This window comes from Colias philodice, chromosome 29 (assembly GCF_061535455.1).
Source record: "Colias philodice isolate Cphi_HAF_F1 chromosome 29, ilColPhil1 Martin Lab GWU primary, whole genome shotgun sequence".
Classification (NCBI taxonomy): domain Eukaryota; kingdom Metazoa; phylum Arthropoda; class Insecta; order Lepidoptera; family Pieridae; genus Colias; species Colias philodice.
Genome location: NC_143114.1, coordinates 5,219,792 through 5,234,808, shown reverse-complemented (window position 1 = coordinate 5,234,808; position 15,017 = coordinate 5,219,792). Strand labels below are relative to the sequence as shown.

The window sequence follows — 15,017 nt, the reverse complement described above, 5'->3', positions numbered from 1 at the left end:
CGATCGTAAAACTAAGTTCACTTATGAAATCTAAGTTACCCGTATAGTCATTAAAAATAGTAGTTTTTTGATCTGCATTGATATAACAACATTCCCTATCGTTTAAATAATAATATAAGGGCCGGATAGTAATAAATAATAATGTATCCCACTAATGGTATCACATCTTTTACTATACAGCCTCTATGTATATCAGTAGAATACAAATAAACAATTGTGAATGTTACATTAACACACACATGCAATTGCACATACACACGCACTTTCTGCTTCTAGAGCGGATGGCGAATGCCACCAAGGCAGACACCCTTGTCAACTGCTAGAAACATGACTTAGGCTACGTAACATAAACACACACACACGATCAACACTTAGAAGCAAAAGCAAATGCCACTTGACACATACAATCACCTTCTAGAACAGATTTTGTGATTACACATAACACACACACAACAACAACTTGTAGGAACAATGCGAAGCGTATGCCACCTCAAAGACACAGCTTCTAGAACCAAAAGCGATTGCAACTACTCACACACACACACTATCACCTCACACACACATCAGCTTCTAGAACCAAAGCTAAATACCATAAACACACTGCCAAGTTGTAGTGCGGTTCAGCTACCAGTGCGGTGACGCGAAGTGACGAGCGCCTCTGTGCAGATGTCGGTGGGCCTACAGCGGCGCGTGCCCGCGCTGGACGAGGCGGGCGGCGGCGTGCCGGCCGCGTGGAAGTCGAGCGAGCCGCCGTTCCCCTCGTTCGCGCCCCCCGCGGGGTCCCCCGCGGGCCCCGCGTTCGCGGCGTCCCCCGCGCCGTCCACGCCCGGCCCGGGGCCCGGGTTCGCGGGGCCCTACGCGACGGCGGGCCCGTTCGGCAGCCCGTCGGCCCGGCCGGGGTCCGGCGGCGGGTTCCCGCCGGGCCCGCCGCCGAGCCAGCCGCACTTCGGGCCCGGGTTCGCGCCGCCCGGGTCCCCGTTCCACCCGCACCCGCCGCACCCGATGCCGCCGCACCCGCACATGATGGCGCCCCTGCCGCCCCCTGTTGACAGGTACGTGTTGTTTATATTATGGTTGTTGCTAGTCTTCCGATAATCGGACGAATATTTTAATCATCCGCTAAACGGACGACTAAATATTTATTAGACAAGAATAATATAGACTAGTTTAGACGATAGTGTCCATAGTTATGTTTCAGTTTAAAGAAATAAAAAAATATGGCGTTCTATTTACTTTATTTCCGCGTCAACATGCTGAACCTACGCATACATATTATGATATTGCAATTGTTTATACAACGTTATTAAATTTAAAAACTACACTACTAAACTACATTATCAAAGTAAATCTGTCAATACTGAATCATTTGAAAAGAACCGCGAAACTTACTCTGTATGTCAGATGTCACTTACCTCCACTACGCTGAATGGAGTCGTCCAAAATTGGATATATGTATATATAAATAGATGGAACCGTGTAGGAGTATAAAATAGTATTGTACTATTTGTTGTTGAAATATTATTGTAGTAAGTATATGGTATTTCCCCTTGAAGTGCCATACGATAACGTGAAATGATCGAGCGAAGCCGCGGGAGAACAGCTATGCATTCGATATAATACGTAGTTAAACAAAGATTCCAAAATATGTAAATTTTTCCAATAATAATTCGTCAATTGAAATCTACTAGCCGATCTTTTTTATTTTTTTCGAAATTGAATAAAAAAGATTAGGCCTTCAAATCTTGAAATATTATTCAAAAATGTAGCACCACAGTCCACAAGCTCAGAAAGCAGTTTGACGTGACGATAAAAAATAATGTGAAATGATCGGATATTGGGAGTATTTTACAAAAAAAATATAATCAAATATATTATGTATATTGATTTAAATCCACTTACTTAATATAAAAAAATGTGTGCATGTACTAGTGTACACACGTAAGAAGTGAAACTTCTTTATGACCTTATGTTTCAAAAAATATTTATTAATTTACTATATTATGCAACTTTACACAAATACGTCGAATCACGCGTGGTAGGGATATGAAAAAGATGGCGTAACGGAAAAATATCACGCGTAACGAAAAAATGTTACACTAAATTTTTTTCCAACTCTGATAAAGAAGTTTCACTTCAAAATTCTCCTGTCGCGGAGTTTGAAGTTAATCTCCTCCGAAACGGCTTGACCGATTCTGATGATTCATTTATGCCTACTGGGTAGTTCGGAGATTACATCTATTTTTCATAGGCAGTCTTCGCTAATCTCAGAAATCACGGGTCCTATTTGAAAAATTATTTCACTGTTCAGTCCATTTATCGAGGAAGGCTGGATGTAGGCTATATACCATCACGCTTGGACCAGTAATTCTGGTTAAACCGCGGGGCACAGCTAGTGTTATATAGTACTAGTTTTTCACCCGCGCAGTCAAAGAAAAACCCGCATAGTTCCCGTTCCCGTGGGATTTCCGGGATTTCCGGGAAGAAAGGGGAAAACCTTTCCTATTTCCCGGGATAAAAGTAGCCTATGTCCTTTCTCGGGTATCAAAATATCGCTATACCAAATTTCATGCAAATTGGTTCAGTAGTTAAGGCGTGATTGAGTAACAGACAGACAGACAGAGTTACTTTCGCATTTATAATATTAGTATGGATTTAAATCAAAAACTAGAAAAGATTTTTTCGATTTCAAAAATCAAACTAAAACTTTTAAGAAAGCAGTTCGACAAGACAGTAAAAAATTATATGAAAACAAAAGGTGTGAGATTTTTTGTCATTTGTGTTATAAAAGCTGTGAAATATTTGTATGACGTAATAATTCTAAACAAAAGACGACGGAATTTTAACCTAGTTTGTGACATTTTTAACGTCTATGTAATCTTTAAGCTTCTCAATACGTCGAAATAAAAATAAATAGTTTTTTTTGACAAAAGTACGTAGCTTTTATATTATAATTATAATTAATATCGTAAACATTTCACTCCTAATGCAGTTTGAAGATTACTTACTCAAAAACGGCTGCACCAATTTTTATGATTTTAATTTATTGCCTTTTGGTATAGGTAATTATTATTATTGGATTTGTCTGCGCGGGGATAAGAATACGCATAAGATCAAGTACATTTTAATTTTTTAACATCTTTCGAAGGTAATTCGTTTGCGATGTTTAGAGAGGCGAACAGTCAAGGCTTAAAAATATGAAAGGTTAAAAATAATAAAGGTTGTTCTATTATACTCTGAAGGTCCTATGGCCCCTTAGTGGGGCATGGGACAGATGATTTTGATAATATTATTGCTTTGGACTGAAAAATTATTGTATTAATCTATATCTATACTTCTATACTAAAGGAAAGGTTTGTAATTAGTAATTACTAATTATGTATGTATGTATGGTTTTCACGCATAAACCTCTCAACCGATTTTGATGAAATTTGGCAGAGACAATCTCTAGACCCTAAGAAAGAACATAGGCTTAGCCTTCCTCGATAAATGGGCTATCTAACACCGAAACAACTTTTCAAATAGGACCAGTCGGTGCTGAGATTAGCGCCTTCAAACAAACAAACTTTTCAGCTAGATTTAACGTATTATGTTTTTTAGATAATCTAACGGTGTTTACAATTTTACAGTGGCACATTTTGATATTTATCTGTATGTTTGACCACGTATTTCTCAGAAACTAGACGGTGGATTGTTACCGTTATTTCGTACACGGAAGAGCAGCTTTAAATATATGAAGCTGCTATGCTTCAAAATATTATATGAAGTCAAATCTTATATATAAAATTCTCGTGTCACAATGTTAGTCTGCATACTCCTCCGAAACGGGTGGACCGATTCTCATGAAATATTCTGTGCATATCGGGTAAGTCTGAGAATCGGCCAACATCTATTTTTCATATGTACCACGGGCGAAGCCGGGGCGGACCGCTAGTCTTATATATAAAATTCTCGTGTCACAATGTTAGTCTGCATACTCCTCCGAAACGGGTGGACCGATTCTCATGAAATTTTCTGTGCATATCGGGTAAGTCTGAGAATCGGCCAACATCTATTTTTCATATGTACCACGGGCGAAGCCGGGGCGGACCGCTAGTCTTATATATAAAATTCTCGTGTCACAATGTTAGTCTGCATACTCCTCCGAAACGGGTGGACCGATTCTCATGAAATTTTCTGTGCATATCGGGTAAGTCTGAGAATCGGCCAACATCTATTTTTCATATGTACCACGGGCGAAGCCGGGGCGGACCGCTAGTAATTGTATAAGGTTTACTTCGTTTCTTTGTATTATACAAGAGTATAGTAAATAATATGTCATTATTACTATGTATTGTACGACTTTTTTAAAATAGTTCGTTCAAGATCCAACTTACATCAATAAAAAAAATCCACTTGTACCAATTTTTATTTAAATACCCAAAACTAATCAATCTTTGACAAATTATTTTCGTTTTTAACACCACCCTCATATATTTTCCTTATTCGTATAAAATATTTCTCTTATACTTCACGATACTCCATTGTTCAATCTGTTTGTACTTGGTTTGTACCAAAACATTGTTCATGCACAGATAATTTCGTAAACAAACGAAAATAGAGCGCGCGAATACGCATTTAAAAAGGAACTCCGAATAGAATGACATCCGCTGAAGCACGCGTCAAAAAAGGTCTTATAAACTTGAAAAAGGAGAAAAAAAAGCGAGTCCGCGACGCGGTAAAAATCGCAAAATTATCCTTGGAATAAAATAAAATGCGGCGGGGTTGTGTGCGCGCGTGCACGTACGTACACGGTGCGTCTGTGTGGGTGCGCTATAAAACTGTCGTTGTGTGAGTGCACAAATAAATGTAGGTGAACGGTACGTAGGTATATCGTGGTACAGTCGAGGTGAGAATGTTAATTAATTAATTAGATTTTTTTTTGTTTTTGTGGCACTGTGTTAAATCTTTGTTTCTGTCGTGATACGTAGAAACAAGTAGGATTTTTTAGTATATTATATTTAGTATATAACATATTATATAATTTGTTACTACATTCTTGCAAATAAATATAATTTGAATTTATATATATGTGTTAGCTTTAGCATACAAGTAAATTAAGTATTAACCTTATATTGGGTGTTGAAAATATTTTTATGTAACCAATAATAAACGTCTATAATGATTGCGTTAAAAATAGTTTTATCTCTAATGTTCGAGATTAAAGTATTGAATAATAAATAGACCCCTTATCTGTTGTTGTTAAAATGTGTAATTGCTATGTAGTTAGTTTCCTAAAATAACTGTACTAGTAAATAATACGATCAAAATATTTATGTAATACAAATATATCTTCTGTTTGAGATTAGAGTTGTTATTTTTATAAGTGTATATTTATAGTTACGCATATTTATCTCTACCGGAATATTTTTAACTATGGGCCGATTTTTCAATCCATGAATAAAACTTACACGTCCAATAAAGTATTACACGATAATATTAAAATGTCGCCTGTAAACTGCCAAATACGGACAATTAGAATACCTTTCATAAATGGTAGTTTAATACGTTATTCGACGAATAAGTTTTAACCAAGGATTGAAAAATCAGCCCTATGTACTTACTCTTATAAATTCTCAAACGTTGAGTTGCATCTAAGCCAAAATCTGTATGTAATTAAATCGAACTAAATGCAAGATGTATTATGTCGCCCTCTAGCGGGAATAAAACCATACTCTATAGATAAAGAGATCTAATTAATAGTTTTTGAAAAAGTTGAGAGAACAATTTCAATGTCGCGTCATGGCAATACCGTCACGTCATGGAGGGCGACGATTTTGGCATCTTTGAATCTTGCTAAAAAAGTTTCACTTCTGACACGTGTGCTCGGCACACACGCACATTTTTGTTTTTGCAAACGTTTCAAATAAAAATTGTATGGTGTTCTTTAGACTTAATTTTTGTAATTTCAGGATACTGGGCTTTAATTAGAAACAACGTAAATTGATAAATTCTGAAAGACAGATGAAAAGATAATAGTAAACATTTTAAAATAGAATAAGGTTTGTACTAAATAAATGAAATATATTTTGTGGACAAGTTAATAGGACGATAATTAAATCGCTCTTTGAAAATAATTACTTTTATAATAATTATTTAGTCTGTTTGATAATTATTAATTAGGTTTTCAAATAATTTCGGTGCCTAGAGTTTTAATTGGATTATAATATTTCGAATATTTTTTTCGAATATTTATACGAATATTTATTGAAAAGAAATTACGCCTTTTCTATTCTATACTTAAGAAAAAAATAGCTTGATCCTTTTAATTACTTTTTTTATTGCTTATTAATGAGACTATAACTACTATAAGTTATATAAAAAAGTTGAAAAGGTATGGAAAAGAGACGTTTTCTTTCAAAGAAAAAAAAAATAACAATTTCGTAGCAGTCATGTTAATACAAACTATTCCATCTGCTCATTTATTGTTATTGCATTATAATTAAATTTTTAAATTATGATTTAATCTAGGTATACTATTATTATAAAGCTGAAGAGTTTGTTTGTTTGTTTGTTTGAATGCGCTAATCTCGGGAACTAATGGTCCGATTTGAAAAATTTGTTGTTAGATAGCTCATTTATCGAGGAAGGCTATAGGCTATAGATATCATCTCGCTGAGACCAACAGGAGCGGAGCCACGCGGGTGAAACCGCGGAGCGCAGCTAGTATATAATAAGAATCATTATTTTAAAGAACGCGAATCAATGGTGGATCGGCTTTGAATTAAATTGGAAAACAAAATAAAACATGCTAACTAATTATTATTCGTCGCAGGATATTATTTTAATGAACGTGGCATTCATGTTATTGTTATAAAAATATTTGCGGTTATATTACGCAATTCTCATCTTAATTGTAGCAACAGGAAAACCATTCTATATAATTTATAATAACGTTATTCTTCGTTTTGGCCTCGTTTTTGTATAGTACACGGTGAAACCCGTGACTTTGTGCACGTGGAAATAAAGTACCTACTTATTTATGATATTGACTAAGAATGAATAAATAATAAACTATACATTTATGTATTAAAATTTTAATTTATTCAACTCGCAGAAATCTGTTCTCAAATTCTTTAAACCGTTTTTAGCATTATTGCAAGAAATAGACAATCAGACAAAATTTTCAAATAACATTTTGGAGTCCTTTTATCCACCTTTTCATACTCTTACTAAATTAATCTGACTGTATTAAATAAAATAATATATTGTATGTACCTATTGTGATGAGGATAGTTTAATTTTTTGTCATGGTTTTGTGGTAAATAATTAATATGTCTATTCATGATCATACAGACAAATAATTGAATACTTGTTGTATTAATACTGACGTACATTATTTTTACGACAACAGGGAAAAACGTTCTACTATAATTATAACCTGAATTAAGAGCAGATTAATATTTGTATTTGATAACTTTGATACTGTTATAAACATTCAACCAATCTACGTCCATTTATTTATACAAACTTAGTATTAGCACGAGAAATTACAAAGATAGACAGCATAACTTCAAATTCAAATGTAAACAAACAAAGTTTGGAAATTCGTCGGCGACTGTACGCGCCCACCCCGCGCCTATCTACGTATAGTTATGTACACGACGGTACCGCTCCGACCAACCTCCGCTGACCTCCCGCGGCCCGCGCGCGTACTACGATCACCCACATACAAACGGCCCAGGGGTGACATTACGCGGCTGAACACGCGCCGGTCGCTGTATACCTACATAAGTAAAGACTGGAGTGAGACGCCACTCCGTACTCGAGTGTCGTCTGCCAGCGCGCCCCGATCAAAATCATTCCAAATTTCGAATTCGCTATTTTGACGTTAGAATTTCACGTTCTATTTGACAATTATGTTGAATGTTCGCACAGATAAAATATTGCAACGCAATGACACAAAGACGTTGTATGTGCCAGTTTTTTGTGTATGATTTATGACAGGTTTTTTTTTTTATGAAAAATCGTTGCCAAGTTCAAGGTGTTACATAGTAATTTATTTTTTGCGATACACCTGAACTCGGAATTATTCGAATATGTTATAATTTATAAATATCTGGGATGTTTAAATCCTGTTTTGGAATTTTGAACGAGCATCGGTGTTTAGTGTTCATTTAAAGACATGTTGTTGATATAAATAGTTCTTAAGCATATTACGGTTTAGTATATTTTCATCTCCTTTATATTTAATCTGATATTAAATCATATGTAGTAAAATAGTAATAAATTAAGAAGTTTTTCAGCCCATCCCTAAAGGTGGTGACCACTTAACATCAGGTGACCCACCTGCCCCTTTGCTTGCTCTGACATAAAAATTAAAAACAAATAAAAGGAATAGGGATTGGCTGAAAAACTTGCTTTGCTTAGGAAAGCATTGTGGCTTTGTTTTTGAGACCTATTAAATTAAACTCAAATCTATAGTTGAGCCAATTTAATAGGCAACATTTGACGTCTATCAATTTTATCTTCATAGGGTGGTAACCTGCTTAAAAACATCGATTAAAGCGAATTAATAGATACGGACTTGAAACAATTGTCAATCGAACTTGAAACACATGTCAATAATTTATGATGATTTTTATTCCCAAGTAACCAATGCATTCGATTCTAGATGTCAGATTTCGATTTTTAGAGTAACGTCTCTGGTATTTATAAAGAAAAAAGGTTTATTGACACAAAATTGAAGCGACGTCAGTTCTTTAAATAAGAAAATGTTTATTATGTTTAGAATGGTTTATCAGTAAAATCAAATCTTAAAATTAGTTGCATCGGTCATTATTATTATAAATATGTAATCGTAATTGAAAAAAGTTAAGCAAATGTGCAGTTCTAACAAAACGAAATATCATGTTATTTTATGTCGTCGTTACTAGGTTACGTTGTTGAATTTTGTTGAACTGTCAAATGTTGCCTATTAAAATGGCTCTACTATAGTACATAATATGAGGTTTGAATTTTATCTGGATAGCAAAAGACCTTGCCCTTATTATTCCTATATTCATTACTATAATAAGGGACTAAGAAGTGGTACCTTCGTATACTTATGCATAGTTATTAAAGGTGACTAAGAAACGCACGCGACTTCGTTCGCATTTCTTTAGTAACCCTGTATTACCATTTTTTAAATGTGAAGCTTTTCTAATCCCATATAAATAATAATAAATAAAAGCGCTCTGCTTGTGAAAATTTATTTAAAAATTAAAATATAGCTTAGTTTTAGCAGGGCCCAGACGTTTCAGAGACTGGAGTGAAAAGGTTCTTAAAACGAATTTGTTATGATTTTTTAAATTAATTTTTATTTAAGTTTTCTTATTGTAAAATCAAACCTACTTTTAAATTTACGTGACGTAGCCGTCGTCACACTAAGTACCAGGGTACCATAACCTCCAAGGAGTTTTACCAACACTGAAAAATCCAAATTGAATACCAAAGCGCACGTAGCGCCCGTACCAGGAGACCAGCGTCGTGAGGGAGTGGGCAGAACCACGTGGTCACACACACATTGATACGTGTAGCTTATAGTATATGTGTAAGTGTGTGTAACGCTCTAATAAATAAAATTATCTAACCCTTGCTTGGCGAATATTTTAATGATGGGTGGGTATATTTTGGTGAAAAACTGCTTTTTCCAACGGGTGAAAACTGAAACCGCGTGACACAGCTACCATAAAATTATTATATTTCGGTATTTTTAAGCTAAGCAAATTGCAAGAAAATTGATTTCATGCTAAAAAACAGTAATGGCTGCTGTACACGGGTAGTGTAAACGTTAGAGTAGCGATATAGTACTACTAAACATTTAATTTATTCAATTTGACTTCTTTCAGAAGCACTTTCGAATCGTCATTACATATTACATTACATAATGTTAAAACATTTACCACCGATTCGGAAAGCAATCGAAGAAGTTCATAGTTGAAACTCCATAGTTGCTCTTTAAAAATTTCTTTTAAAACTAGTATGCTAGTTCACTCTACCCGTTTACTCTATACCCGTGTACAGCAGCCATAAAAACATATTTATTGCATAAGATCTTTTTATTTATTTTTTTCGAATCTATATTAACATTGATAATGTGAAAGTAACTTTGTTTGTTACGCTTTCATGCTTCAACCGCTGAACCGATTTTGATGAAAATTTATTTGTAAGGAAGGTATTATTTGGAAGGTTAAATTTGTAAAGAAAACAATATACTTGATGTGAGATAAATAGGTAATGATTAATGAATATGTGTCATGCGATAAATTAAAGTACGAAAAAGTGACGCCGCGGGTAAAAAGCTAGTGGTAGAGCTATACATTTTCTACCTAAATTATTCTTAACTATGCCCGTGACTTTGGCCCTTGGGTTTCCGTGTTAATTCGAACTATTTTTCCGAGAGGAAAGATGCAATTACACCCCTATTTTGAATAATCATGTACCTAATCCATACTAATATTATAAATGCGAAAGTAACTCTGTCTGTCTGTCTGTTACTCAATCATGCATAAACTACTGAACCAATTTGCATGAAATTTGGTTTGGAGATATTTTGATACCCGAGAAAGGACATAGGCTACCTTTTATTGCGAAATATGTACCACGGGCGAAGCCGGGGCGGACCTCTAGTAATCACTAAAAGCGACATGCGACAAAGGTTGAAAAAAAGTAGACCTAGGTTTTAACTTAGTACTTAACAACTTACTAGTCCATTGAATGTGTCCCTCCAAGGGGGGTCTAGAGTGCGTGAGTTAGTAACGTAAGATGTTTCTTCGGAAACATGTCAAGAGTCCCTAGGTAATAAGCATACTAAAACCCCGGGACACTAGGAGGAGCCCCGGAGTGGGGGGAGGGGGGAAATGAGTCCATTTTTTCATTTTTCGCTTAAATCTCAAAAACAGTACATGTTAGAGAAAAACTTTCAAGGAAAAGTTGAAAGGCCATAAAATTATCTACAAGTTGTACCTGAATCATTTTTTCCTATATCCTACCGTTTCTGAGTTATACGCAGTAAAACATGATTTTGGCTCAAACAATTTCAACATCAATCGATCAAAAAATATTTCTTTCTTCCAAAAAACTCAAATGTGCAACTTGTGACCAGTACTGATAGATTGCTCTTAATTAGGTCTATAATTGGTAAAATAAACACATTCCTCCATGGAAGCCTTTAGGAGGAATCGATTGTCAAAATATTATATTAGGGCAGTTTGAGTTACTGAACTTGATCTTTTTATTTTTTTCTTCCAAAAAACTCAAAAGTGCAACTTGTGACCGGTACAGATAGATTGCTCATAATTAGGTCTATCATTGCTAAAAATACCAGATTCCACCACGGAGGCGTTTACGGGGAATTGAATTTTATCAGGGTAGTTACGATACATGAACTTTTTATTTTTTTTCTTCCAAAAAGCTCAAAAGTGCAACTTGTGACCGGTACAGATAGATTGCTCATAATTAGGTCTATCATTGATAAAAATACCAGATTCCACCATGGAGGCGTTTAGGAGGTATTGAATTTTATTAGGGTAGTTACGATACTTGAACTTTTTAACTAACTATCCTAATAAAATTCAATTCCCCGTAAACGCTTCCATGGTGGAATTTGGTATTTTTATCAATGATAGACCTAATTATGAGCAATCTATCGGTACCGGTCACAAGTTGCACTTTTAAGTTTTTTTGGAAGAAAAAAAATAAAAAGTTCAAGTTCAGCAACTCAAACTACCCTAATATAATATTTGACAATCGATTCCTCCTAAAGACTTCCATGGAGCAATGTGTTTATTTTACCAATTATAGACCTAATTAAGAGCAATCTATCAGTACCGGTCACAAGTTGCACTTTTGAGTTTTTTGGAAGAAAAAAATAAAAAGATCAAGTGCAGTAACTCAAACTACCCTAATATAATATTTTGACAATCGATTCCTCCTAAAGGCTTCCATGGAGGAATGTGTTTATTTTACCAAGTATAGACCTAATTAAGAGCAATCTAATAGTACCGGTCACAAGTTGCACTTTTGAGTTTTTTCGAAGAAAAAAAATAAAAAGTTCAAGTATCGTAACTACCCTAATAAAATTCAATTACCTGTAAACGCCTCCGCGGTGGAATCTGGTATTTTTATCAATGATAGACCTAATTATGAGCAATCTATCTGTACCAGTCACAAGTTGCACTTTTGAGTTTTTTTGGAAGAAAAAAATAAAAAGATCAAGTTCAGTAACTCAAACTGCCCTAATATAACATTTCGACAATCGATTCCTCCTAAAGGCTTCCATGGAGGAATGTGTTTATTTTACCAATTATAGACCTAATTAAGAGCAATCTATTAGTACCGGTCACAAGTTGCACATTTGAGTTTTTTGGAAGTAATAAATATTTTTTGATCGATTGATGTGTAGTATGGGGAAATTGTTTGAGCCAAAATTATTTTTTACTGCGTATAACTCAGAAACGGTAGGATATAGGAAAAAATGATTTAGGTACAACTTGTAGATAATTTTATGGCCTTTCAACTTTTCCTTGAAAGTTTTTCTCTAACATGTACCGTTTTTGAGATTTAAGCGAAAAATGAAAAAATGGACCCATTTCCCCCCTCCCCCCACTCCGGGGCTCCTCCTAGTGTCCCGGGGTTTTAGTATGTTTATTACCTAGGGACTCTTGACATGTTTCCGAAGAAACATCTTACGTTACTAACTCACGCACTCTAGAACTTTTTATTCAATGGACTATACATAGATGGCGCTAAATCGAAATTTGTCATGAAATTCATTTTTTCATAGACTTAAAAATTATATTTACATCGTTAATAGCTGAAAATATTTCTTACATCCGACGATTTAATCATTTTAGGTATAGATAAACTAGCTTTCCGCCCGCAGCTTCTCCCGCACGCTAAAATTTTAAATATACTCAAACCTTCCACGTTCATTAAAAAAAACAGAATGAAAATGAGGCCTTAGTTTTTGAGCTTGTTTTTTTTTGTTTATATTGCAGAATTCCTCTAACATCAGATCGGATTTTTATGAATCTTACTTCATAGTTGTTGACATAATTTAAGAACAAATCAAATTCTCGTAATAGAGCTAATAATGTAAATAACTTACCTGCTTTCCTGGGCTAAAGTTGAAAATAATAATACAAAATGTATGTCAAATCGTCTGTATGTCGAGATTGACATCGCGACCCACCCTCACACCCCCGCGCCGCACGTGCGCTGTGACGTCATCTAAGGGATGCCATAGTTCTTATATTTATATCCTACTAGCTTCCCGCCCGCGGCTTCGCTCGCTTGGTCTTAAACCTAATAATTAATTATACACTAAAACTTTCCTCTTGAATCTCTGTCTATTAAAAAAAACCGCATTAATATCCGTTGCGTAGTTTTAAAGATTAAAGCATACATAGGGATATACGGACAAAGAAAGCGACTTTGTAGTGATATAGAAATTGTTTAGAATTTATGTGTATATGTATTTAAATTCTCTATATCTTTACTTCAGTAGTAATAATATAAAGCAGAAGAGTTTTTAGTTTTTTGTTTGTTTGAACGTGATTATATCAGAAATTACTGGACTGATTTCAGAAAAATTTTATAGTACGCAATCCTTATAAATTATAATATAATATCCAAAGACGAAGTTATGTTTGAATATAAACAATATTTTTATTTGTTTACATCCTAAAGATACTTATTACTTATGCTTCTTTACCGAACAACACAGATATTTTTCTCAGTTCCGAAAGAAGCCGGGACAAGCGCCTAGTATGTTTATGTGTCAAATTTGACATACCCACGGCACACCCTTGCAAGTGACGGGTGACCTTGTTTGAATGATATCTCGTAAATTAGAAGACTTAAAATTAGGTTATTGATTTGAATTTTGAATACATACTAAGTACATAGTTAGTAATTAAGTTGTAGTTCCTGGCTGCACTCGTGAGTCGTATAGACTAGCTGTGCCGCGTGGTTTCACTCGAACGAATCTGTGGGAAAACTATATCTGCAGCTAATGTTTTTTCTCGTACATGCTACATAAATCATCCAAATCCGTCGAGTTGTTCTTGCCTCAAAGTCCTAAAAATAAAAAATATACCTACACACATTGTTAAAACTTTATGAAAGTACTAGATTTCCGCCCGCGGCTTCGCCCGCGTTTTCAAAGGAAAACCCGCATAGTTCCCGTTCCCGTGGGATTTCCGGGATAAAACCTATCCTATGTGTTAATCCAAGTTACCCTCTATATGTGTGCTTAATTTCATTGTAATCGGTTCAGTAGTTTTTACGTGAAAGAGTAACAAACATCCATACATCCATACAAACTTTCGCCTTTATAATAGTATTAAGATATGTTAGTAGGATAGTTGAAGGAACTTATTCAGGCTGTAATTTATCCTTACACTGAAAATTTCGATTAGTTAGAAAAAAAGAATATTATCGTGCAAGTAACTAAAATCACTTACTTGGTCATTTAAGGTCGCAACTCGCATATAATTTATCTTTACATTTTAACGGATTTAAAACATGCTTTATTCCGTCCTCATTTAATTACTAAAAAACCTTATTTATGCGAATACTGTACATCTACCTAATTTGTAAAATTACATTAAAATATAAATAATTACCTGAAAAAATTAAAATATGCCGACCGTACTTTTAAATGTCAACAATAATACAAGATGGCTGACAGAAGACAAGTACACATTGATTTTTCATTTGCGAGCAGAGAGAGACGGGAATACGATAAACTCACGTGTTAGAGCAGGACGGATAAATTATTATTAACAAGGGTGGGCACCCTTGTGAATGAATTTTGAATTTGGCTTATGATCATTCTAAAATTATATAAGTGTTTTGTAATATTAGTTTGTTTGGTAGTCGATAGTGTAGTAACGGATGGACTAATATGGATCAGGCTTACAATCTTCGAAAGATGAATAGTTATTTAACACATCTCAAGTTTAATTCCATCAGTGTTTACGGCGCAGAGCTTTAGT

At 34.8% G+C, this 15,017-nt stretch overlaps 1 protein-coding gene across 2 annotated transcripts in view; it reads left to right on the top strand.

The window, feature by feature from the left end:
* The window catches only part of LOC149475973 (LIM domain-binding protein 2-like), a 54,099-nt gene that overhangs the window by 10,329 nt on the left and 28,753 nt on the right, over positions 1-15,017 (top strand). For both annotated transcript variants that reach the window (XM_089713045.1, XM_089713046.1), the window contains exon 2: positions 667-1,052. In XM_089713045.1, coding sequence (XP_089569171.1) covers positions 667-1,052 — 386 coding nt within the window. The remainder of the gene's footprint in view (positions 1-666; positions 1,053-15,017) is intronic.